The 27,275-nt window shown below is 42.0% G+C and overlaps 1 protein-coding gene across 3 annotated transcripts in view; it reads left to right on the top strand.

The window, feature by feature from the left end:
• Nucleotides 1-26,800, top strand: part of OPCML (opioid binding protein/cell adhesion molecule like) — a 499,655-nt gene extending 472,855 nt beyond the window's left edge. Inside the window, exons 4-8 of one of the 3 annotated variants that reach the window (XM_042958908.1) lie at nucleotides 9,046-9,183; nucleotides 9,596-9,716; nucleotides 10,198-10,349; nucleotides 11,238-11,264; nucleotides 26,700-26,800. In XM_042958908.1, coding sequence (XP_042814842.1) covers nucleotides 9,046-9,183; nucleotides 9,596-9,716; nucleotides 10,198-10,349; nucleotides 11,238-11,264; nucleotides 26,700-26,800 — 539 coding nt within the window. The remainder of the gene's footprint in view (nucleotides 1-9,045; nucleotides 9,184-9,595; nucleotides 9,717-10,197; nucleotides 10,350-11,237; nucleotides 11,265-26,699) is intronic. The other 2 variants (XM_042958909.1, XM_007082668.3) reach the window with 2 other exon arrangements.
• Nucleotides 26,801-27,275: the final 475 nt, after the last annotated feature.

The raw sequence follows: 27,275 nt of genomic DNA, 5'->3' as shown, positions 1-27,275 counted from the left end.
CTTAAGACGTCTATAAGACATACACAAATGAAACAAGTAGTACCTATTCAGTGCTTTGATTCGTTTTTTTAAATTATTGATTATTTTTTAACGCAGTAGTTTATTTCAACTAAAGTACAGAGTTTATTCTCCTTTTAGTTGTTAGTAATGAAATAGCCTTGTTGGTTCAGAGTGCAAATAATGGTAATGAAAGAAGAAACCCTGTAATAAAGAAAAACTTTTCAAATGCCCTTAATGGTTTGTCAATAACTTAGCTCTTTCGGCTGTGCTTTCTAAAAGCAATGATTTTGTTTTCTTCAACCTCTATGTCTTTTTGGTTTGAACTGTTTATATCTGTCTACATTTGAATACTTTGTAGAATATAAATGTTAGCTACTTCTTTAATTAAATAGTCTGCTTTGTTCTCCAAATGGATTTAAGCTTCTGCCCTCAGTCAATTGTCTGCCTCTATGGGAAATCCCGGAGTTTTGCATTCTGTATCCTCATGTTCTCTGTCTTCCTCTCTCACTGTGTGTGTGTGTGTGTGTGTGTGTGTGTGTGTGTGCCTGTGTGTGTGTGTGTGTGTGTGTGTGTGTTCAACTCCTCTCTTCTTTGTCTGTCATGCACTCTGGACTTCCATTGCAAGGCTATGGGCCACATCTTTGCCAGTATCCTGACTTTTTCCGTATCATTCACTCAAGACTACTCCCTCTGGGTCAACAGTATCATCTAGATTATAAAACTCTCATGTCCTGGTTCTCCTTGTGGCTAATGAACCAATCTCAGAAAAGAGACACAAGTAAAACCAAACTAACCACATGTTTTCACTGTACTTTCGACAGGAGCAACTCTTGCCTTGATGCTTTGTGTTAGTAGATCTGGGCATTCCCATCCATTTTGGGCTGATGAAGGGCATTCGACACTGTCAGGCCCAGCCCTGGCTGCCAGTACCTTGCAGTGTGGCAAGGTCCCATTTGCCAGACTCGCTTGCTGGCATTCCAACTGTATGTCTCTCATGGAGGCCCATGGACAGTCAACAGAAGGCCTGAACACACTCTGAGTATGCAGAGCCTTATGGACTGCTAGGTCTTGAGTGCATTCTCAGCAGAAGAAGCCTGGGAGTGTATAAGTAGAACTGGCACTTGGTAGATAAAGGCCACAGGAGCCTCCCAGTCTACCAACTAGGGATGTAGTCCCTTGTTGTGTGTCAGGGTCCCCTGGACAGTGTTTAGAGGATGCCAGTGATGGCACAGTTCAGCCAATCTGTAAGCATGGGCACAAAAGTATGTTTTCATAGTGCTCCTTGGTTGATGCTATGTGCCACCTGGGACAAGACCTCTAGGCCTTCCCTCCTAGACCTCACTGCAAAAAGGTTTCTTGACACTGTATTCTCCTGTCCCCACATACCAGACAAAACTCTTCATATCCCCTGTATTTGGCTTTCCTCCTCCTGATAAAGTGCCCATGTACCAGAATTTATCTTTCTGGATAGTCCTACCAGATGAGTCATTTGAGCCCTTCTCTTCTTGTGTCATCCCAGGTGTTCCATCACAAAAAGGGAAAAAATTTAGGAAACTCACCACTGCCAGGAAATTCCTTTGAGGCCCCAGTTCCCCAGAGCATTATTAATGTACTCTTTCCCCCACTAGAAGCTCAGTTGACTTTCCCAGTCACACATTGATCTTGTCATTAGCCAACTTCCTGTCAGCCTCAGGGAAGGCAGCCAGCAAGGCAGTCTTGGAGAGGAGCACACCACCCTTCCCTCAGGCAAGGTCCTGGTGGCCACAGTCTGAGAAAGGTTGTCTGAGTCCAAGACAAAGAGCTTCTGTCACCACCAGCAAGTGAGACATTGACCCAGAGGCTCAGTCTCCAGAACAAAATGACTTTAGCACAATTCAATTTATTGTATTAATTAAGGGAAAATGAAACCATGGGTTTATCATACTTTTCATTAACTCCAATGCAACAAAGGGATGTATCTGGGAGTTGGGAGCAAGTTAGGATGGAATATACTGCTGTCCATACTCCCTGGTTTAATTAAGGAGGGGTAGCTCAGAGTTGCTTATTGTCAGCAGCATTCTAAAGAGAGTCAGAGTGTCAGGGAACACAGAGATGTGGAGCAGTCCTGGCAGAGAGAGAGATTAAGTGGAGAGAGATAATTTGGTGAGGGTTCAGTTTCCAAACCTTTGGCAATTGGATGTAGAATGAATAGATACTGTGTGTTCATCCTACATGAGATGCATATACAGCTCAAGGGAGTGGAAGGTGTAATCTCATCTCAGTGTGTTCACAATTTAGAAATGGAACACCTACCTTATCAGAAGCAAGTGCAGGCAATACAAGACTGAGGTCACATGAGCCAAATTGTACCAAGTGCTGAGATTTTACTCCAGTTCCCACTCAAACTTGTTTCTAATGCTTCTGTCATTCAAGAGGAGGCTCTTGTGTTGAGAGGTATGTGATTTGAGAATGAGGCCAGGAAATCCCTAGGGAGGGTGAAGAAACCTACTCTCCAGCTTATAGGTTTCCAGAAGACAGTTCCCCTGTACTCCCTAGGAGGAATAAATCCCTCTTCTAAACTGGTCACTCTTTGTCTCCACGGATGATGGGTGACTAATGTCACTGTTAAAGCTATTTGCTCAGCAGCCCTTGGACCTTGTCAAGCAGGGATAAGTCCATTATCTAGAAGTGAGGCAGCACATCTGATTCTCCATCACCTTCTTAATCTACCTCTGCTTGGGTCAAAGGGTTCTCCTTACACTTGATTCTCTATTCCAATACAGCCCTTATTCCCAGGTCCAGCATTGGGCCTGTAGCTGAATACCAAAAGCAAGTACTCCTACTGCAGTAGTCCAGACACCTTTAGTTCATAGGGAGAAAGGCAAGAACCTCTGTCAGTCTTGGATGCCAAGCCCAGATTGTAGGCCAACCTGACAGCAGTAAAGCTGGTATTTTGATCTGCTTGTGGCTCACTTTATGTGATTATGTTCTCCTGGCCAGAATCCTGGAGAGAGAGATGGATGAGTGACAAGATTGTGGCACATATCATCACATGCACTTCTGACATCTACCTTGCCCTACATACCTCAAGGGCACAGAAGCCACTGGGAGGGAACTACTCCAGACAGTTCTTTTCCTTGACCTTATCTTGCTCCAGACCTCTAGGATAGGAGTTCCAGAAAATATACAACAAGCCAGCCAACCCACACCTTGTTTGATTTACTAAGCACTCCTTATAGAAGCAAAATCTCAGTTCCTTGCTAACTTGAATGGATACTTAGTTTTGGTGAATGGACAAGAAGCTATTGTCTAATATAGATCAAAAAGCCTAGGTGAGGCCTAAATAGGTCAGAAGCATTCACACAAGCACCTGGACTTTGGATTCCAACTTTCCAAGTTTAGTATTAATAAGGAGCATCTATAATAGCCCTTCTTGCTGAGGGAACAGGGAAATGTCTGTTCTTGCTTTTCGAGAAATCCTATCATGGACCCTGGGGTGTCTACACAATTCCCACTCCCAGTGGCTTCCTTCTCTTCCTCTTTCTCTTTCTTCTCTTCCTTTCTCAGCCATCTGACTCCTCTTTCCCTCCTCTGGCTGTTCTCTTCATGATGCCATTTTCTCTCTGTCAATACCTCCTTAAATTCTTAGCCCTCCTCCCCCTTCTCATCTCCTCATATTAATTTCCTCTAAGACACCCGCCCCTAGGCATGTGCCACTGTGAGCCATCTCCTGACAGATCTCTTGGCAAAAGCTGTGACAGGTGCTGACATTTAACCTCACAAAGCAGTTTCCCTGGATAGAGCGTCAGCTTTCAGCGGCATATGAGGAGGGACACTGGGGTTGGGGCACCCAGAAGGGGACTTTTTAATTATTTCAAAGGGAGAAGCCAGTCAGAGTTTGCCTCAATATGAGGATGCTTGTTTTGGATGGTGTGAATAGTATGGCAACAGAATAGACTTCCTTCTGAAATCATCCCTGGGGATGTTTGCACGGAATGGGGAAAGATATTCTGTCAGAGACAATAATCCAAAAAATGGAAGGCTAAAATCTTTGATCCTCCACGGTGTTTCCAACTGAAATTCTAAGGAGTTGTGTGAGGAAAAGAAGGAACGATTAGGCATAAGAATGGTGACTGAGATACAGCTGGCATGGGAGGACAGGATGTGAAGGGAAAAAGAAAGAAGAGGAACAAGGTCAGAATCCTTCCAGATTTTACTCTGGATTTCCCATTTGGTCTCCTCAGAGATGAGGATGATGTTTAAGTTTCTTCCAGCTCTAATAAATCTTTCTGACCCACTGCACCTTACGAGAGGGATCTAAAAATGATTAAGAACACTGAAAACTGAGCTGAGGGACAGAAAAATATACAGTGCTCCAGTTGTGGGGTCATGAGATTATAGACTGCCCAGGGTCAAGGACCTTGTCTTCTACATCATCTCCACCCCACATACAGTGTCTAACCCAGCCCTTTTCTCAAGGTACATGTGAGTAAGATAACTGCAGGTAATATCAGGGAAAGCAGATCATGCCAAGGATCCTTCCCTGAAGCAGTTTCTTGGTCTGCCCCTCCGTTTCTAAGATGCCAGACCCTATGCGTGGACACTGTTTGTTCTTTGCCTTCTGTGACTGTGTTAAGTCAGAATATGTGTCTTTGTAGAAGAAGCCCCCTTGTGCCCACAGAACCACGGGGCTTGCTTACTCTGTCCCCAGGCACATGCCTTGCATCTAAGGGGCCCTAGTCCAGGGACCTCCCACATCCCATGATAAATGGCCCCATTTGTATTCTTGAAGATCTTAATCTCACTAATATAGTGTATTGACTTTCTTAAAAGTACTCATCTAAGGAAAGAAATAGCACATTTTTAAAAAATTTTTTTAAATATTTATTTATTTTTCAGAGAGAAAGAGAGACAGACCATGAGTAGGGGAGGGGTAGAGAGAGAGGAAGCACAGAATCCGAAGCAGGCTCCAGGCTCTGAGCTTTCAGCACACAGCCCGATGTTTGAACCCATGAACCACGAGATCATGACCTGAGCGGAAGTCGGATGCTTAACAAACTGAGCCACCCAGGCATCCCAGAAATAATCCATTTAAAAAAATATATTTCTGCCAATGGCTTAGAATTCACTTACTTTTCCTCCCAATCATGTTATATTGGGATGCCTGAATGCATAGAGCAGGTTGATAATGCTTTTGGGTTATTGGCTTATTAAGAGACATCTCACCATAAAGCAAAACTGTGAAGCAGATTTGGAACTCTCATTTTCATGCATTTTGTCAGAGAAAATATCGTAGCCCTTTAGGCTTTAGTCCTTTTGTTTTTTTCTTTAATCCCTTTTGAAAGTGTCTTCAGAATCTTTCCTGTGGCACCTGGGTCATCTTGCTTGCACCCCCTCTACCTTTCTTTCCTTCCTCCTTCTCCTCCTCCTTCCTCTCTTGTTCCTCCCTCAGGTGTTTCTCCCTGCCCAGTTCCCTTCCTCTGCTTCCACATCAGCAGTTTGTCTTCTTGGCAGCCAGCAAAGAGGATTAAAACATGTGTTGCCTTCTGCCCTTTTCTCTGCAGCATGGAATCAGGATTTTCCATTGCAACCAGAACTGGAGAGGGCAGGGAAAGCATTAAACCCTGCAGTTTCCTAGGTCTCTAGGCATTTAGCAACCTAGATTTGTTCACCTAGTATTCAAAGCAGTAACAAAAATAACATCTCAATCACCTTCAGTGGGCTTGAGATGGGGAGGGATTTCAACATCCTCTTTCCATTTCTTAGCAAAGAAATCCGTTCAAGAGAATGAACACTTTGTAGTAAGATCATAAACACTCAGTGAACAGTTCGCTTCAGGGGTCCAGATGCCCGGCTTCAGTCCACCTTACTGAGCGCTATACCCCCAAGAGGGTGTCTTTTGAGATGCAGACTCCACAAGAATCCCCTTTCTGAGGGGCATTCAGTAAGCTCTGTTGACCAAATGGCCACTTCACAGACCCAGACAGTTAGAAATGTGTGACAAGAGAGAGCTGAGAACAGCACGTGGTGGTGCCTTATAGCTTCACTGCTCACTGTGTGGGTCCCAGACCTGCAGCATGGAGATACTCAGGCATCTGTTAGAAATGCAGAGTCCCAGGCCCTGATCTAGACCTATTGAATCAGAATTTCTATATTTTTTAGATCCCAGAGGAATTTATATGCAAATTAAAATCTGAGAAGCACTTACTTTATGGTACAAACTTGACAAAATTCATTTTATCACTTAATGAGGTAGTATTATCATAACGATCCCTATTTTGCACAAAACACTCTCTTCCTTCTTCCTTTTTTTGCTGTCATATAATTGTTCCATAAAAATACCATTACAGATAGTGAAAATACATCCCTGCATTCCAAAGGGTGGTTGTGTTGCCCTGTAATTGCTTCATGAAGAATCCAGAATCTGCCCTACTCATACAAATGCAGAGAATTACTCAGGGCCCCAACACATTGACCTCCACCTTCTTTGAGGCTATCCTTTCCCTTTGCACAAACCAACACTTCTAAGTTGACTGGCATCCATAAACTTGCCTTATCAGGGACTTTAAGACAGCTGTCTGGTGTATACTGTGTAGCATGATATAGATCTATCTCATTCTCTCCAAGGTTAGCAGGTCAGTAACCCTGCCTGAGGCTCCTGCCAGGCCCTACTGCAGGTGGCTCCTTTGGTCAAATGAAGTGGAGTTTAATTACTTGTGGTAAATGCACCGCAGCACATTTTGAAAAAATAATGGCCTGTTAGTAGTATGAAGGCAGACTTTCAATTCTGCCATATTTATTCACTGCAGAAAAGGTACAGTGCATTTGGGAAGTTGTTTTGGTGTGATATCGTTGTTTGATCCTTTAAAATACTTAGATTGGTCCACCAACATAATTTCAATAAGTGAGGCAATTTTTGTCTTTATAGACTTCCTGAAATAGGTGGTCTCAGAATCTTCTTCAACTGTGAGATTCTGTTAACCCTAAGAGAAATAAGGGGGGAAAAAGATGGGAAGATGTTTACATCCCTCCAATAAATCTTGAGGAATTAGTATATGAATTAGCGTGAATGACCAAATGTCTGCTGTGGTACAGGGCTTGTGACCAGCACCACTACCTTGGGATCCTGGTAAATAGGGCCCTACGACCCTATTTCTCCCCTTCAGGGTGTGTTTCCAACCTCTACCCTCAGCCATTCTTTTTTTTATTTTATTTTATTTTATTTTATTTTATTTTATTTTATTTTTGGGACAGAGAGAGACAGAGCATGAACGGGGGAGGGTCAGAGAGAGAGGGAGACACAGAATCGGAAACAGGCTCCAGGCTCTGAGCCATCAGCCCAGAGCCTGACGCGGGGCTTGAACTCACGGACCGCGAGATCGTGACCTGGCTGAAGTCGGACGCTTAACCGACTGCGCCACCCAGGCGCCCCTACCCTCAGCCATTCTTCATGTGGGTTCAACTAGATTCCCCAAGATTCCCACACTCATGCCTGTGGGCTTGTACTGGGACCCAATCAACAGTTTCTGGTTCTAGGAGCGTGACAAAGGATTGCTCCTGCTGGAAGGCCAACATTTCTTTCATGTAATTACATGATATTGGGCTACCAGAATTGGTGACTGCAATTGTTTATATATAGAGGGTCCCCTTGAAAAATATTTTGCCAGGGACCCCACACCTTCTTGGGATATACTTGGTAACTAATGGAAGAGCTTGGGTGTTTGGGACTTAGGGTGGGAAGAGGAGGCAATGAAGGTCACATGAGGTGAAAAGCAAGTGGTCTGGGGAAATGGGCAGGGTGGGGGAAAACTCCCCAAGGCTTAGACTTGAATCAAAATCAGGTTGTTAAAGCACCTGTCTCTCTACCCACTGCCCATCACCCTACCCCTCAACTTCCTGCTGTTTCACATCCATAGTGGACCTAAACTTAGTTGATGGAGCATCCATTGGATAGGAATATGTTTATATGTGTGTTTGAGGAAAATTATAATGAGTTGTTATCTTCCTAAAACTGTTTTCACTCTAATGTCTGGAGCACAAAAAGGAATCAGGCAACAGGCAGAAAAGAAATGCAAATGGCTGTACTTCCTCCCTGGCCTTTGTGTTGGCTGGGTTTTCATGGGAGCCTAGTGCTTTGACAGAACTGAAAACATTTGAATTTCAAGGCAGAGGGTCTGTTCTATTTGTGCTGAACCACAGGGATGGGGATAAGGGACAAGACAGAGGGACCAGATTTTTGTAAGACATGTAATGGCTGCAAACAATATACCTTTTACAAACCCACAATATTTTGTATCATGAATTCCAATCCTCACAAGTGCCTAGGAATAAAGCCTCCAGAATGTCCCACAAAGTCAGGTATTAAATCCATAAGGCTGTTCCAGTAACTCTGGATCCATCATTTGAGGCCACCACTGTTATTTTATGTTGGCAAACATTTATTGAGCACATCCTGCAAAACAGTCACAGAGTACTTCTGTATTCACTCTTTCTCCAATTTTTCTTCTCTAGTACAATTTGAAAACAAATCTAGTGCTTTACATCTGTCTATATTAAAATATTAATTTATTTTGATTATTTATTCTACAAGTAGTTAGTATTTTGTGCTCTGTCTCCAAGGGAATTTCTACATAATAAAAAAAATTAAGATGCCCACACTAACATACCCTAAAGTTATCCTTACATTTTTATTATGTTATTAATCATAACAATTCTCTTTAAAATATCAAAGTTTACTAGTGTGTTGGGCATTTCACATGTATTCTCTTAGTTAATCCTCATAATAATCATATAGGAAAAACAATGAAAGCCTCTTCTTTTCAAATGGTCTAAAAAGTTAAAGTGACTTGGACAAAAACACATTGACGCAAGACTCAAGCAGAGAATTTCTTTCTTCAAATGCCATACTATTTGGTCAACATGGTGTCTTATAATCTTTGACTCGATGTTCAAACCCCATTATTACAGCTTTTTGTATTCCTTTCCTTACAAGCTCAAGATATGAATATGGTTCTGTCCCTGGTTTCACAGTTTCTTGATTGTTTCTGTCTCTTTCTTTCCTCCCAGAAGGCCAGGGCTTTGTGAGTGAGGATGAATACCTGGAAATCTCTGACATCAAACGTGACCAGTCTGGGGAGTATGAATGCAGCGCCTTGAATGATGTTGCCGCACCTGATGTGCGGAAAGTAAAAATCACTGTAAACTGTGAGTTGACCCATTGTCAGGAAGTTTCAGAGGAAGAAATAATATAGGTATTAAGAGAACAAGTTGGTCATGACAGTGCCATTTTCTGATAGTTCCAAATTGTTTCCAACAGGAAAATACTTTCTCAGATTGTTTTGCACCATGAGTGTCCCCATTGCCATTTTGCCCCTGGAGTCTACCTGTGCCTGTCAGAACTTTTAGCTAATGGGGAGAATTGTTTACTTTGAATTGATTTCAAGGCTTAAGAAGATGCTGGGGTAAATGCAATATCTTTAAGCAAGAATTATTTTCCTAAAATAAAGGGTTATTTAACTGGGAAGGTAGGGTGTCACAAGAAATCCATTTGCATAACAGGTGACTAAATTCCCCTTTCGTCTGTTTCATGAAGTCACTCTGCATTTTCCTTCCACAGACCCTCCCTATATCTCAAAAGCCAAGAACACTGGTGTCTCTGTTGGTCAGAAGGGTATCTTGAGTTGTGAAGCCTCTGCAGTGCCTATGGCTGAATTCCAGTGGTTCAAGGAAGATACCAGGTACCCTGAAAATGGAAATAGGGCATATCTGATGCAGAGCCAATGGATCATTCCCCACATGGAAAAAGAATGATAAAGTAAAGGAGAACGATATGGCAAAACCAAAATGCGTTAGTCCCCTTTATAACAGTGTCTCCTTTTAGAACCAGGAATGAAAAAATAGAGGAAGCTGGAAAGTGGGAAAATGAATTGACCTCATTTCAGAACCTGAGATTAGTTGTAGACATGGCACCCATCAATGACTAGACACCAGTAAATTTCACCTTTGAAGCATGAATATTCTCTCCTTTTTCCTCCTGTGGAGGCTGTGGTACTTATGTTTTGAATTAGAGACACTGGCTCAGTTAGAGGAAAGGTGTCTGTGAGGAGGGGAGTCTCCTTATAAGATTCATCTCTGGTATCTATCACTTTCCCCTGCTTCTCTGTTTGCTGTTTCACTCTATCTGTAGAACCAGACCAGCAATACCTTCTCTTATTGCAGGCTAGCCACCGGCCTGGGCGGCGTGAGGATTGAGAACAAAGGCCACATATCCACTCTGACTTTCTTCAATGTTTCAGAAAAGGATTATGGGAACTATACTTGTGTGGCCACAAACAAGCTTGGGAACACCAATGCCAGCATCACACTGTATGGTGAGTGCAGGAAGCCTGGGTGCAGTGGGATCGGGGCATGTAGAGGGACAAAGGCTGGATTTGCTTGGCCTATGTTCATCCATACTGTTCAACCCACCACCCTTAGATATGAAATGCTTCTCCCTGTCATTCTCCTAAGCATGAACAATGATGTTTGCAAGGTAATTGATATTTCATGGTCTACTGAAAGGCAAGGCTTGCACCTCACAAAAGGAGTAAACCCAATTCTGAACCAAATTGAATGGTGGTTGCCATAAAGAACATAGAACCAGGGAACAGTTTGATTGTAGTACCTAAAGGTCTGAGGGGGTAAGTTAGATATAATTTTAAGATATCTTATATAGTAAGAGTCTATAATTCTGGGGGTTATATTTATGGATTTGAACTAAGTCAACTGCAGCCATCACGATTCTCATATTGATTGTCATGTCATGTTCTCACTCACTGAGTGGACAGAGCAGTAGTCTGTGTCTTCATCACGATGGCTGCTCTGTCCAAAGCTGGAGCATCAAAACCTTCCCTGAAGGTCCTCCCATATAAATGGAGAGGTCTCCAGATTCCTGACTGGCTCCCTTAGAAGCCCTCATTTCTCTCTCATCCAGCCTTCCCACATTGTTGTGTCCATCTCTGTGTGTAGCATTTCACACCATGGGCCAGGGCCAGGTTGTTGTGATATTTCGTGTGTGTATGTATTTGTTTATTCACTGAGATTTGGTTAGAGGTGAGTGGGATGAAAAGGTATTCATCTTTCCATGTGTACCTCAGACCCTGAACAAGCTTTCAGCACTGACATTAACTAAATTTTGTCCACCAACCATCTGAAATGTGTGATCTATGTCTTTTGTTTTCTCTCTGCATTGTGTGTGCATTGTGCTGTGTGTGTCTTAGAAATAAGCCCCTCATCAGCAGTGGCAGGTGGGTACAGCATGTTCCTTCCTTCCTCTGCCTGCCTGAATGCCTATGCTTTTGAATATAAGCCTACTTTAAAGATAGGCTTGCCTGCTCGACCTCCCTGACTTATTTACCCTTAGTAGATAGATTTCAGGGAGTTTGGTTTGCACAATTTAGGTAACAAGCATGTAGAATATGATGGCTTTCACATAAACACTCACATTATTATACATATTTGGGGAAGAGGTTCCCCCCAAAATCAATACACTTTGACTTGGTGGCCTGTAAAATAAATGAATATTCTGCTATTTCTGCACATAGCAGCACCAAGAGGAATGCAACCAAGAGACCAAATGGATTATCAAATGATTGTCTCCATGGGGAAGTCACCCTACTATGAATATTTTATTCTTTTAGATCAAGGCAAAAGGGGAAAATGATTTAATTCTATAAACTTCATTTTAAAATAGAAATATTTGGGGGTCATTATCCATAATAATAGTAATAATATTTACCATTTACCAAATATTTACTGGTTTCTATGCATTATGTTAGCCAGTACTGTGCAACATAGGTTACTAAGTCCATTTTAAAGACGAGTAAAAGGAAGACCAATGAGGTTAATTAACACTGAGGTACACATACCAGTGAGTAGGTACTGGATGAAACCCAGAAGTGGATGCTTCTTCAGATCCTGGGTAAATAGCATTCAATGAACACATGCACACACTCACAACGATGCAGAAGTACGTGCTCATCTGTGCTTCCAGAGGCAATAGCCTTACAGCCCTATTTCCCTATGCTCAATCTCAATCACAAAGAAAGTGGTGACATTTAAATTTTTCAGTCCTGGAATCAGCTCTGTAACTGTCACTTTTTATAGCTCTGGATCTAGGACAATTACAGGCCACCAGCACTGCCCACACTTTAATGTCTATGAATGTCCACGTCTTGGTCTTGATTAAACGGAGGGGAAATGGTGGGATGGGTGTGATGCTCTGCTCCTCAGCCTACCATGACCCCCTCAGAAAGGTCATGAGGGGTAATGAATATGGCCAAGAGAGGGAACCTAGGACTGACAACTGAATAATCTAGGTTCTTGCACCTCCCAACCACTAATAAAAGAGGTGTATCATAGCAGATAACAGCAATGTATCTTAAGACTGTATCACCATGCCAGGGCTGCCATAACAAAATATCGTAAACAATATAAATGTATTTCCTCCCAGTTCTGGAGGCCAGGAGCCCAAGATAAGCCAGGGAGACCTATCATCTAGTTTTGATGAGGACTCCCTTCCTGGCTTATAGATGACCACTTTGTCCTCACATGGCCTTTTTTCTGAGTGTGTGTGGTGTGTGGAGAGATATAGACAGAGATGGCAATGGAGGGGGTGAGGGAGAAAGAGAGGACTCTCTCATATGCCTTCTTACTAGGGCACTAATGCTATTGAATTAGGGCTCTAACATTATAACCTCAGTTAACTTTAATTACTTCCTTATAGGATCCATCTCCAAATACACATTAGGGGGTTAGGTCTTTAACATATGAATGTAGGGAGATACAATGCATTCCATAGAGAAGACCTAGCTTCATCTCCCAATTCGGCGGGCCACTGACAGCTACTTAACCTTGCTTATATTACTTTCCTCAGATGTGCTATCAGTACCTTCCTTTAGAAAGCTGGTGGGAGGACTGTATAACATCTTATAGACAGAAAGCCCCACAGATGCTATGTTTAGATGTGTGACTTAGACAACACACAAAGTCTACAGGCCTCAGTTTACAAAGCTAAAACTGGGATGATGTTTCCAGGCCTGCTGACTGTCATTAGGAATTATCAATAAGACAATGTTCATCATGGAGGCATAACAATATGAAACAGCTGAACAATATGAAATAAAAGTATTTTTCAACACTTTGTGACACAGCCCATCTTCTCACTGCTTCCCTTGGTATGGCTGCCAATATTGTTGCTCAACTGGACTGTATGTTCCTTTCTTCTGAAGTCTCTTGTGCCCTTTACTACAGCAGTACTAATCCCCAGGATCCTCCCAGCCTGCTTTACCTGGTTAGTACTCACTCACCTAGGATCCCTTCCTGAGGAAGTCTTCCCTGAGTAGGTCAGTGCTCCATTGCACTCTTTCTCATACAATGCTTCTGGAGGTTGCTCTCACCACAGTGCTCTCCCTAGCATTTGTCCAGTAAGTATTTGCCAGTATCTGCCACAAGTCAGGCGCTGTTCTCAGTGATGAGGACACAGGGCTGTGCCATGGCTACAATCCTTTTCTCTGTAGACTTCACTTGCTAGTTGCAATTTTACTTCTGCTTCATTTATGTAGTTTGAATAAAATCTTCCCTCCCTTTTAGCCTGTATGCTCCATAAATGTAGGGACAATGTCTGGTTTGATCCTTAGAACCTAGCACAGAGCTCCATACACATTTGTGGGTAAGGAAAGTCTTGTTGAATGAATGGATAAACAGAGATTGGACGGTTGCATTGATGATGCCAGCAGCAGGAATTCAGCTGTTCAGGAATGAAATGTAGAAAAATGCAATAGGTCGGTAGTCTCAGAGCCTCTCTGAGGCCAGGCTCTGCTGCTCACCAGCTGAAGGGCTCTGGGAAAGTCAATCTCCATGTAACTTATTTTTCTCCTCAGTGAAAGCATTTTAGAAAATATGTCCTGTAATTATCTGACACTATGCCTGAGTGGAAATAACTTGACACAAGATCAGAATGACATTGTCCAGCTGACTAACCCTTTCTGCGGACCACGGGTGTTCCTTCTAGGCCTCAGTATTCCCATAATTGTGTCTAATTAGTGTTACCAACGATTTACTACATGCAGAGCCACTAAACTAAGTGTTCTAAATAGGTTTTTTTTTTAGTTTTTTTTTTTTTTTTGACAGCAAGAGAGTGAGAGAGTGGAGGTGGGCAGAGAGAGGGAGAGAGAGAATCCCAAGCAGGCTCCGTACCTGCAATCAGCACAGAGCCTGACATGGGGCTTGAACTCATGAACGGTGAGATCATGATCTGAACCAAGATCAAGAGTCAGATGCTTAACTGACTGAGCCACCCAGGCACCCCTGTTCTACATGTTTTATCTCATTTAATGACTCTAGGAATTAAGTACTATATTTATCCTGATTTTACACAGGATGAAACTGAGAGATTAGGCAGCTTACTTACTCATACTATCTTACAAATGTTTGAGCTGAGATTAAAGCCTATGTACTCTTGTTCTAGTATCTGAACTCTTTTTACTGCTTTGATACAACTCACCATACTTGGCAACTCATCATGGACATTGGTAGACGACTATCCAGATAGAAACCCATATCAACAATTAGCCTATGTGGGTCTGTTACCTATACCAGCATCTCCACTCATCCATCTAAATCTGATCCCATTCTTCAGTAAACATAAGGGTGCATATATCTTTTTGAAAAAGTGTTTTCATTTTCTTTGGGTACATACCCAGTAGTGGAATTACCAGATCATATGGTAATTCTATTTTTAGTTTTTTGAGGAACCTCCATACTGTTTTTCACAGTGATTGCACCCCGTTTGCATCCCCCCAACAGTGCATGAGGGTTCCTTAAAATAATTTTAAAAATTCAAAAAAAAATTTGATTGCATTCTTGTAAAAGACATTTTTTACATTTACAACCCATATACTCATACTTCCCAAATACACACGCCTCCACATTCTCAGGCATGCAGCGGTGTTTGGCCTCAAAGAATGTAGGATTGTTTTTGGAGACCCTTTTGACTCTGCACTGTGACCCCATCACAACACATACTCAGAACAGGCCTCTCACACAAACATACCTTTATCTATTTCCTACCTGCATGCAAAGAACAAGGGAAAATGGGATGAAAGCAGTTTCAAAAGAACACATAAGACAAAGCTTGTGAGACAGTAGGTTGGGGAGTGGGGTGAGGCAGGACACGATGGGGCAGACTGTGAGAGCCAACATAGGTGGGTGGGCGACGTGCAGAGACAGATCAGTGGATGGCACCCACATGAGGTGATTCTTCCCTCCACGCCAGCTGCTGCCCTTCAAAAGCCACACTGATGAGATAGGTCAGGCAGACAGAGTACAACTCACAGTGGCATTTTAGACTGCCTGGAAGTTTCTTAGTGTGGGGCAATGGCAGGTACTAGAAAGACCACAGAACGTTGAGAGACCAGGAACAAGAAAAACAGAGTTCTGGTCCCGACCCTGGTTCAGACAAACTGATGCTCTCTGTTCTCTGGTTGTCTGTGAAATGTAAGAACAGAACAAGATGGACTCTCAGTTGACTTCCAGCTAAGTGTTCTAAAGTTAAGAAACAATGGGGAAATAGTATTAAAGGCAGGTCTCCAAAACTTGTCATTCACAACCTTGGAAATGGCAGCAGTCAAAATGCTTTTTTAATGGAAAAGCAACCTGCTCTAAATATAAGTAAGTTTTATTGAGCGGATGCAGCTATTTGCAGGCCCACCTGGAGGGCTGGCACCTTGAAGTCTTGCCAGGCCTGCAGCAGCAGAGAGATGGCCAGGCTCAGCCTGCTGGCCCCAGCTCTGCCCCTCCAGGAAGCCACTCCCTTCTCTCAACTTGCCAACCCACTTTGCCTCCACTGAGTCCTGAGCCAGAGAGGCCCCATCCCCCTGTCTTTAAAGAGTAAAGAGGGAAGATACTGAACTTGATTACATCCAGCACTGCAGAGAGTGTGATGCGCTTAATGAGCCATATAAACGCCTGGATTACTGGAACTGGCAGGGGAGAGGGACAGAGAGGGCATACAATGCCAGAAAGGATGGGGGTGGGGGCTGCAGAGAGAAAAACAGATTTCTCACATTTTATCTGTGAAATTGTAGTGACACAAATTAGTTTCATTAAGAGTTAAGTATCAGGAATAGGGACAACTGATAGGAATCTTGTCATTGCAAATGAAAATGGCAAAATATTCCAGTTAAGGCAACATCTGGGCTCTGGATTTTTTCCTCAGGCAATGCCTCAGCCCCACTCAGAGCAGCCAGGACTCCAGCTTACCTCAGTGGCCCCTGGAAGCCATGAGGACATATCTATATTTTCTTTTGCTAATGGCCATTCCTCCAGAATAAATATACATATCAGGTTGGCTCTTCAAACTGGATTTTCTACAACTACAGGCAGCACCAGCCAATGACTCTCAGCCTCCACCCTTTGATGATTGCCCCATCCACTGCGCACCCCACTGGTACCTGTAGGCAGAGCCTCAGAGCCCCTGCTCACCCCACACCAACACCCTCCTGCCTCTACCAGCCTTCTCCACTGCTTTATTAGGGTGTGCTAAGAAGCACACCTTGCCCCCACGTGCCTCCAGAGGAGATCTGGGGAATGGGCATGAGGAGTCTGGGGATTGTCTTTAGTGTGCCCTCTGTGTACCATCCTACATCTTCTTTGGCCTTTTCCTCCAGACCTCTGACAGGGAGATTCCTTGTTCCCTTCTCCACCTCTTCCAGCACCATCACACCTCAGTCTTCCATGTTCTGTCTCCCTCCTAAACCCAGCTGAATCTCAGCTCCAGACTTCCTGTTGATCCCCAGCACCCACTCCTGGCTTCTGTGATACACCTGGGTAGTGTGTTTCTTACCTTTCTGGATTGCTCTGCTCCTGGACCCTCCTCCACCTGCCCCATGAGTCTGTCCAGGGAGCATATCATCACAGTGGGAGGAGAAGGGATCTTCTATGTCTTCAGACAACTTACAAAGTAATATCGTAGCCTTCACTGCACTTGCTTTGGGTGCTTCAAAAATGCAGATTCATGGGTCTTGCCACAGACTCATTTTATCAAAGTCTCCAGGGAAGGTCCTGAGAATGTGCTTTTAAAGCAAGCACTCCAAGGGAATCTTTTGCACACTGAAGACTGATGGTCTCTGACAATAGCCTGATAACTACGAAATTTGTATCTTTATAACTTTCCTTAGTTCTGAGCTACAAACCACTCTCCGTACTTGTATGCACCATGGGAATCACAAATTCAATCTTTCCAGACATGCCTCTCACTCAATTGTATACCTTGTCTTCTCACCTACACACTTTCACTAGAATCTGTCTGGTGGTTCTGACTTCTTCCTCTCCCTTATGCTTACACCTGGTACCAGCTTGCAAGTGGGCCATGGCTCTTCTTCTGGACTGTGGGCTCACCATTCCATTCTCACTTACACTGGGGTGTTTGCCTTCCCTGAAGAGTCATGCTATTCTCTTACCAATTCCTGCGTGTTTGGTGAGCCCTTTGCCACTGTGGGGCCAAGTGACATTTCCAAAACTTAAACTGCACCTGTTTATGTCCTGATGAAAATTGCCTATAAGGAAAGAATGGCCTTGGGGTTTGTTCTTGCTCTAGGATCCACCCACCCTTATACTTCACGCTCTCCTACTTCCTTGTATGCACCCATCATGCTAGACCACCTGTGTCAGAATGCCGATCCTTTACATATATAAGACTTGGACCATGCTTCTTCATCTCTTCTCATCCATCAATCCATTTGGATTGAGTTACAAAGAGGAACAAAGTCCACAACTCCATACAAACAAGTAAATAGACAGTTACAGTAGAATAGTAGAATATACTAAATGAAAAGGCTACTAACTATTGAGTGTCAGCCAGACATGTATTAAAGAGCTAAGAACACTTTGAGGTAGGTACTGTTATTATTCTCATTTCAAAGAAGAAGAGAACAGAGCTCAGAGAATTCAGGTGATTGGACCAAATTCTCACAGACAGGAATTCTACCACAGGAGGAAGTGGAAAGACCAGATTTTGCATCCAAGTCTGTCTGATCTTAATCTCATGTTTCTTTCTAATCTATACATATATTATGTCTTCCAGGATGCTTGCCCTCTTCTCTGATAAAACTGCACTTCTCCTTTAAGATTGTACTCAATGTTACCCCATTCATAAAATGTTTCTGAGCCCCATTGAAGAATCACTTTTCTCTTGGGATTTCAGAGTAGCTTACACTTAGGCTTATATCTTGTGTGTATTTTTTTCTGCACTTACAGGATGCAGCACTGTATCTTGGAATGTTCTTTCCCCAGTAAACATTTGTCAAATTAACAAAACTTCCAGTCAAGGGGGGAACCAATGGTAGTCTGTATACAGTGTGAAACTCAAATAGCCAAAGAAAAGCCTAATACACAAAAGGACTTGTGGTCTTCTCCTTCCAGGGAAGTCAAATTATTATTTCTCTGACACTCTCCCCTTGCATTCCAGCTTCCATATATCCTATTTGGAATTTAGGTATCCCTCCCAACCCTGGGTCTTCTTTCTGAGAGAGACTTTATTAAACATTGCAATTCACCATTTAGGAAGATGTTCATCAAGTGACTTCTTCTTGCAAAGACATCTAAAGCTGTACATATTTGTCCATTTCCTGTTGATAATAATGTATATGATTTTTATTTTTCAAATCCACAATTTAAATCCAGGTGGGAGGGAATGAGTCAGAGAGAAATACCAATTGCTTTTGGCTGATGACAGCAGTGTAATCATTTGTATTTTCCCCAACCTGCAAAATGTCAACATATTAGAAAAAAAATGCAGACATTTCACATTTCATTCCTGATGAGGTTCCTTGTTGTTCCCTCACACCCCACCCTCCTCTATCTGAATCATTGACATCTGGCTATTAGCCTAAGCATTTAGAACATAACACTGAGTATTCAGGGTGTGCTGATGTCAGCACACACACAAGAGCTTGTGGTTCAGCTTAGACCAAAGTCTTGTCTCTTTCAAGTTTGTGATGAGCTGACAGATTGGAATTAACTTCTGATATTAACTTCTTCAGCGCTTGTCTTTGTGGTAAATACAAAACAGGGAATACTAAAGAGAACAAAACAAAGATAGCTGCCTTTTTTGGCCTCTTTATCCACAAGTCTTCACTCTGTAAAGCCCAGTTAATCTTCCTTGTAAAACAACATAGTGCCATGTTTTCCACTGTAATTAAAGACAATGGAGGAAAAGTTCTCTTTGAAGGGGAATGAGGTGCCTTCATCAGCCAGCACTGCTGAAAATAGGTTCCTGTTTCACCAACAAGTGTAACACATGCATCCTCTAATTAGATTTCCTTGCTCCTCTTTTAATCACCAAGAACATCATTATCCTTTTGGTTCCTCATTAGGAAGGTCACCTAGTTCATATTCATACTTATAAAACCCATCCAAATTTCAGAACAAAACTGTATCTTCTTAGACTTCAGATACTTCATTGATCTCATTGTGCTATCACCAAGTTCAACTTGCCTGTGGGTTTTTTTTCTTTCTTTTCTTTTTTAATGTGATCACCCTACCACCTGCTATTTTAGTAGAATTACAGAGATACACTGTAATGTTGCTGAAGAACCATGCCATATTTTCATGGCAATCATGGAAAGGAAAAAAAATAACAGTGACACCTTTCAATACCTTTATTGCCAATTTTAAGCTTCAAAATCTCTTGCAAGGCAAGATCTCATCAGTAAGCTTAAATATATTTGAGGGGAGCTTTGTGCTGAGTTTGGGTACTTTGATTTTCAAAACCTGCTCCTCCAGAGGGTTATCATCCACCGCTTGAATGCAGCAGCAATGTCTTTCTTCCAGAGCAGCTAGCTAGGCCTGTAGTCTGATTCTAGGTGAAGCCCTCAACCAAATTTGCTTTTTAAAAATCTAATATTTAATATTGAAAAGTTAACCACCTTCTCAAAAGTGGACTTTATTTTATTTATTTGTTTGTTTGTCTATTTCTTTATATCCTTCTCTGCTGAGGTTCACATCTGGCCATAAAATCTTCCCTCTGGCCCAGAGGGCACATGTCAATTGACCTCCATGCCATTTACCATTTCTTGAATTTATCTCTTGTTCATTTCTGTGCTCTGTCTCTTCTTTCTATATTCTGAAGACTAAAGAAGTTTTGTCTGCATATCTAGCCCCAAGGTATTTTGTAGTTGTCATTGTTGTCATTCATAGTTTGGTTTGTGGCTTTGCATTATCATTAAAGCTTTTATTTTAACAACAGTTAGTATTGAAAGGGTGGAGAAAGGACTGGATCAGGGGAAAGGGCAAAAATCGACGTTCTCACTTCCAATTTATGCCTGAAAAATATTTAATTAAACCTGATATTTGTATTAACCATTCTAATTGAACTGAGTCATTGTTAACCATAAAAATGATTCCTTAAATGTGCCAGTTGCCCAGAGGGCGTTGGGCCTCTAAATACACTTGCTTCCCTAGGAAGCTTTAATCTATTATTTGTAGCCACTTCAGGTCTTTTAAGGAGAGACCAGGTCACTTGCTTGCTCACCGTAGCCAAATTTGCTTTCAGCTGGTGTTTGACAGTTATCCTTGACAACCTAGGATTCCACAAGGTCTCTTTATTTGAAGCAGGATCCCCATAAAAGATCCTATTTTAAGGATCAGCAGTTACTGTCCTGGTTTTAATTCACCTCATATTTATTCATCCTTTACTTCAGTGATCTTATACATCATCTTTATTTTTTTTTAGAGTACGTAATTTATTTATTTAAATTCAAGTAGTTAACATACATTGTAATATTGGTTTCAGGAGTAGAACCCAGTGATTCATCACTTACATATAATACCCAGTGCTCATCCCAACAAGTGCCCTCCTTAGTATACATCACTCATTTATCCCATCCCCCAATGCAATATCTCTCCAGCAACCCTCAGTTTGTTTTCTGTATTTTAGAGTCTCTTATGGTTTGTCTCTCTCTGCTTTAATATGATTTTTCCTTCCCTTCCCTATGTTCATCTGTTTTGTTTCTTAAACTCCACATAGAAGTGAAATCATATAATATTTTTCTTTCTCTGACTTATTTCGCTTAGCATAATACACCCTAGTTTCATCTACCTTGTTACAAATGACAAGATTTAATTTTTTGATAGCTGAGTAATATTCCATATATATTATATTCCATATATATATATGTATATGTATGTATATGCATAATATATATATATATATATATATATATATATATATACAAAACCACTCTTCTCCATTCTATACATTAAAAAAAAAATGTTTTAGAGAAGTTGATTTTCTTGTCCAAAGTCATCCTGCTAGTGAGTACCAGCGTCAGAATTCAAATTCTGTTCTCTCTGACTATTGAATTAAATTCTCTTAATACTCCAACAGGAAGGGTATTATTGAGATGAAAGCAATTTTGGTTATTTGTTCCAAATGACTTTCTACTCAGAATCTGGGAGGATTTAAAAATTTTCCTTCCTTCCTTCGTTTCTTCCTTCTTTCCTTTTTTCCCCTTCCTTCTTTCTTTCCCTTTTTCAATTGTTTGTTGACTGATTTAGACTGGGAGAAAGGATATTCCAGGTCCTATTAAAGTATAAGCTTTGTCAAAGCACAGACTGTCTGCTTTTCTCTCTGAAAACAGAGACTGGCTCACATCAGCCTCCAACCAATACTTGCTGAGTGAATGGCAGTGGCTTTCTGAGGCTAGTGTGGGGTCCCTTACTCTTGCAAGGCTGATCCTTTGCCTTTGGACCATGCATGGAACTTGGCTTTGGACTTCTCCTATCATTCTGCTCTATGTCCCATATCTTTCCATGGTCCTCATGGTCAATGGCCTCTCTCAGCAACAGACCCCCAACTCAGGATCTCACCTCCTCTCTTCGTCACCAGCAAAACCACATCTCAGGTTTAACATACTTGGGAAAAATTGAAATGAGCCAATATTAGCCTCAACTAAGGAGTGGAAGGTAGCAGGTGTGGAGGCGCCATAGTGGTGGTTACCATGATCACATGACTGGCTTGTACCAGGCACTATGCTAACCAGTCTGACTTTTTAATTATTCTGTAAATTCAGTATTATTACCTCTATATTCAATAAGAAAAGTGAAAACTACCTTGTCTGAGATCATATAGCTGGCATGCCACAGAGTCAGGACTTAAACCCAAATTGGTCTGATTCCAAAGTTTCCAGGATTGGTTGCACTTTTATAGTGGTCATTGCCTTTATCCCAAAGGATATTTAAGGCTGCAAAGATGAGACAGCAAAGCCAAGGGGTATAGATGCATCTAAATCCTTTCTTAAATTTCATAGAAGATTTCTATTTTACCTTTGCATCCAGGGATTCTGTTCCTTAGACATTTGGTCCCATCTTTCTTTCAAACCTTTGTCCTTTATCCAAATGTATTTCAGGGTTAGTTTTTTGTAGTAGAACACATAATTGAAAATCTACCTCATGTTTCCAAATTCTGGATTCTAAGTTTGAGATAAGAACTAACTTTCTCCCTATTTCCACCAAGAAGAGGTGGGGGGAGGCAGATGAAGAGGAGGAGAAAGAGGAGGAGGAAGTGAAAAGGAGGAGGAGGAAGTGGAGGAGGAGGAAGAGGAGGAGGGGAGGAGCAGGAAAGCACCATTTGAATTCCTGACCATGTTTATTGAAATTAATACTAGTATTACTTTGGATGCCAAGTATTTGGAGAAGTCCATGTAGTTGTTGTTACCTGAAAAAACCAAGTATAGGAAAACCATAGTCAGCTTGACATCTGAAGATGTGTGTTCAAGCTTTAGTACTACCACTGCTAGGCTCAGGTGAACTGTTCCTCCAGTAACATGCCCTTCCCTTAACAGATTCATTGAGCTAACATTTGCAAAAGCCTCCTACCAGCCTAAGGGACCAAACATAAGTCCTGAGTGATCATGGAATCACACCAATTAGCTAAACAGTGGTAATCTATATTAAAGCACAAAGAAGCACATCACTAATCAGGTGAGTGGCCTCTGCAAGAGGAAACCCTAAGGGAGACACCCAAACCAAATGCTTTCTTCATTAATAGTAAAATCAGGGTTACTGTAATGATGATATTAAAAAAAAAAAAAAAAAAAACAGCTCATAGCTGATGGCTTTTATTTCACATTCCTCGAACCTAGAGAGTGGTACACAGATGTGAGCCTCTGTTCCTGCTCTGAACAAGGTACAAGAGCCCTCCTATATGTCCCTCTACTGACATTTGGTCCAGCTACCAAAACTTTTTTTTTTAATTTTTTTTAACGTTTATTTATTTTTGAGACAGAGAGAGACAGAGCATGAACGGGGGAGGGTCACAGAGAGAGGGAGACAAAGAATCTGAAACAGGCTCCAGGCTCTGAGCTGTCAGCACAGAGCCCGACGCGGGGCTCGAACCCACGGACCGTGAGATCATGACCTGAGCCAAAGTCGATGCTTAACCGACCAAGCCACCCAGGCGCCCCTAACTACCAAATCTTAAATGTGTGCAGGATCCATGAGGAAAGAGATGCTAATTTTAATCTCCGTTGTAGTGGATTAGATTAACTCATTGGCCAGACTAGCTCAGCCACTCCTCATAGATTGATTGGCCAAAGGCAGTTTGGCGTTAAATTACCATATTGTCTGATATATAAAGCAAGGCTTATCACACCTGCTGAAGAGTAAAGCTCCTTGGAGCTGCATAGAAAATGTGGCCACAGAAAAGGAAGCCCTGGGGTCCAGGAATGTTTGGTGCCCTCTTGCTGTTTTAGGAGATGACATGCTGAGGTGCAAAAAGCCACAGTGGTGATGGTTTTGTACCAACTGGAAAGGGCCATCTGGTTGCTCACCAGCTGCCCCTTCTAGTACCAGATGTAAATTTTCCATTCATACAATTACTCAAAATGCTAATAGGAGAAGAGCTTTAAAGGTCTCTGACCCCAACCTTCTCTACTTTTTTAGATGGTAGAACCAAGGCCAGAGAGGGGATGCCGGTCAGCTAGGGAGCAGCAGAGTCATACAGAGAAATTAGGTCCTCAGATTCCTCACCAGTTGTACTTACCAATTCATATGGCTGTGGTCCTCAGAAAACATGCACAAAGGGTCATTTTCCACAGAAAGGAAGTCGAGTGGAAACAATCAAGGGTACAGGCTCTACAGAAAGAGTGACTCAATTCTAATCCAGCTTTATGTGTATAAGTTGTGTGACCATAGTGAGGTACTTAACTGTTCTGTTCTTTAGTTTCTCCATTTATAAAATGGACATGCCAGTAGTCCATAACTCATAGCCTTTTGTGAAGATTAAATGAGTTAATATGTGTGTAGCATTTAGAATCCTGCTTGCAACTTAGAGAACACAATGCAAATGCATGTTACCATCATCATCCTAAGCAAGCTGAGCAGTCTCTATGTCTGCTAAGTCACACTCACAGTTTGGCTTCCACTCTACGGAACACTCAACTGAAATTTAACTGTGGCTATAAACCCTCTGCCTGATCAGTAATGAACATCTTATTGCAACTGCCACACACCACCAGAAACATTCATTTCTCTTTATGATTCTGCCTCCTTCTCTCTCTGTACCTCACCCTTCATGCTTTGCCTTCCTCATATACTGTTTTTCTTTCCTGCTTTGTTTTAGCTATACCCCACCTTGTGCTGGTAGCATGGCATCTACAGAAATGCTTAAGTCCACTGGTAGAACTTGGAATAAAGTGATTCCTACACTAAAGATCTCTGTCTCTTTAGGGTGGAGCTTATTAATCTTTCAATTGTTTCTTAAGTTAATATCAGCATCATGAATTAGACAAAGATACACACAGACACATAGTTTAATGCATGTCCTCTCCATATATAACATTATTATTATAATAAATATTATGTTAAATATATAAATAACATATAAATATATAAATAACATTATAAATATTATTATAAAATATATTTGATAGATACTCTTAAGGAGACATGTATATCTTACAAATCTATATTGCTCATTTTCTTATAAACTCATTTAAAAAATGTAAGTCTTTCATTTTTTGAAGAACACAATATAGATAATTGCTTTGGGCTCCATCTTGGGCATTTTTCAACTCCATACATTCTGTAGGCCAGTATGGCTCCTTAGGATATATGTCTTGACTGATGGAGCCTCCAGAGTCAGGCTACTTTTCATAAATATGTATGGAGCCTTCCTGGAGATGATAGCACTGGGCTTGTGACTGGATCCTGCCCTTTTTTGTGAATGCTCTATAAAAAAAGTGTGCAGCAATATGAACCAGACTCTCAAGCTAGCAAATAAATGTGAATTTTTAGTCAATAGGAGAACTGTGTACATTGTAAATCAGAGGAAGGAAATATATCCATGTGAAAATCCGTGGACTGGGAACAGTTACATGCTCATTGCTAAAGTGAGGGGCCTGTACTTCCCAAAGCAAAAGGTTAGCATCAGTCCCATCCTAGGCAAGGCAGGGATCCACAGCATCATGCTGTCTTGAGACTCTGTACCAACTGTGCTTCTTAAAGTAATCATGTCTATTTCCAATAAGCCAATTTGCTTCTAAAAGGATCAGGGAAGTCCTGTCTTGAGAAGGTAAAAAAAAAAGCCATGCTTGTCTTGTCTGCAGCTCCCTTTCTTTGCCACTGGCTCTACAGGAATACCTCTTGATGGCTTCTTACCCCTGTCTTATACTCGATTCCAAGTTCCCTGGAATCCTCTCTGCCTGCAAGCTACTGGTGTCTTGCTTATGACTGCAGTTTCTTATGCTTTGCAAATAAAGGTGATGGAGGAATACAAAGGTGAATTAGATGCTGATCCATGTGCCCTGGGTCCTTGAAACAGACTAGGACAATCCCATTTCATGTGGTTTGTTTTCTCAAAGGTAGCAGATTAAGTGAAAGGACCAACACTTGTGACTCAATGGTCTTGTTTTACAGTGGAGCATGGATGACTCACTAGGGGCATTTAAAAGAGCCAAAGAGGCCAGAAGAAAGGGCAAAGGGAGAACTCCATCAGGCCACACCATTAGGTGGCAGTGTGGACAGAATACAGAGTCTTTGTGGCCTTTGGAGAGGCACTGCTACTGCTGGGATAAACCCAATCATAGTCTCTAAAACTCTAGAGTGTAACAATCCATTCTTCCTCAGCTACCTCAGGAGGAGCTTCCACAATACCTAAGTCATACAGGATAAAAAGTTGGCCACACCAACACATAGACTCCTGTTGCTCACAAAATGTTCCCATTCCTGTATCCTCCTTTCCTCTACCTGCTTCTCTCCACTGTGGACCGTCTCCCTCCCCTGTTTTGCTGCTCCCATCCCTGTCTGTTCTGGACACCTTTTCCACAGTTAGAGGTGCTGCTTATGGAGCAGCAGTCAAATCCTGCCATGCCACTTAGCTCTGTCTGCTACTCTAAATTTTCAGCCAATAGGCCTAATGACTGCCTCTATCCCTTTTATTTTTTAAACCCCAGTCTTTGAGAGCAGGCTGTAGTGGTGGGTATGTGAGCGATTTGCCCCTTTGAGTTTCTAAATATTCCCAGTGGGTGCTTTCCATTTTTCCATATTTCAAGGGATCAATGGTGGGAGGTGGGAGATGGGGGAATGCTCACAGAGAAGCATGTTTGTATATCTGCTTGTCAGGGAATAAGTATGGTATCCTTCAAGTGCGTGCTAATGGGTCTGTCTTTCTTTCCCCTACACAGGGCCTGGAGCAGTCATTGATGGTGTAAACTCGGCCTCTAGAGCACTGGCTTGTCTCTGGCTATCAGGGACTCTCTTTGCCCACTTCCTCATCAAGTTTTGATAAGAAATCATAGGTCCTCTGAGCAACGCCTGCTTCTCCATATAACAGACTTTAATCTACACTGCGGAGGGCAAACAAGTTTGGGCTTCTTTTTGTTTGTTTTTGTTCTTCTTGTTTTTTTGGGGGGAGGGTTGGTTTATTTGAGTTTTTCTCCAGTTTGAATGAGTGGGGTTGGGGGATGGGTGGGCAGGATTCTACCATGTGTAGGGTAATCATTCATTGGTGTGTCCAAAAATGGAATCTATCCCTGCTACCTGGGCCCTTTCCTTTCCTCTGCTCCTCTCCCCATCATCATCACTACGAACCTCTCCTCCCCCAACACACCAAACCATAAGCTCCATTTGGGCAAAAACGTGCCTCATGATAAACACCCTGAAGACACAACTTGACTTACAATGTAGTGCACAGCAAGAGTTATATCCAAGTGTCCTATTATCTGTGTCTTTTAAGCTTTGGGCCATTTTCTTTATTATAA

The sequence above is a fragment of the Panthera tigris genome, chromosome D1 (assembly GCF_018350195.1).
Source record: "Panthera tigris isolate Pti1 chromosome D1, P.tigris_Pti1_mat1.1, whole genome shotgun sequence".
Lineage (NCBI taxonomy): Eukaryota > Metazoa > Chordata > Mammalia > Carnivora > Felidae > Panthera > Panthera tigris.
The sequence above is the reverse complement of the archived record's forward strand: the minus strand, read 5'-3'. Positions and strand labels throughout refer to the sequence as shown.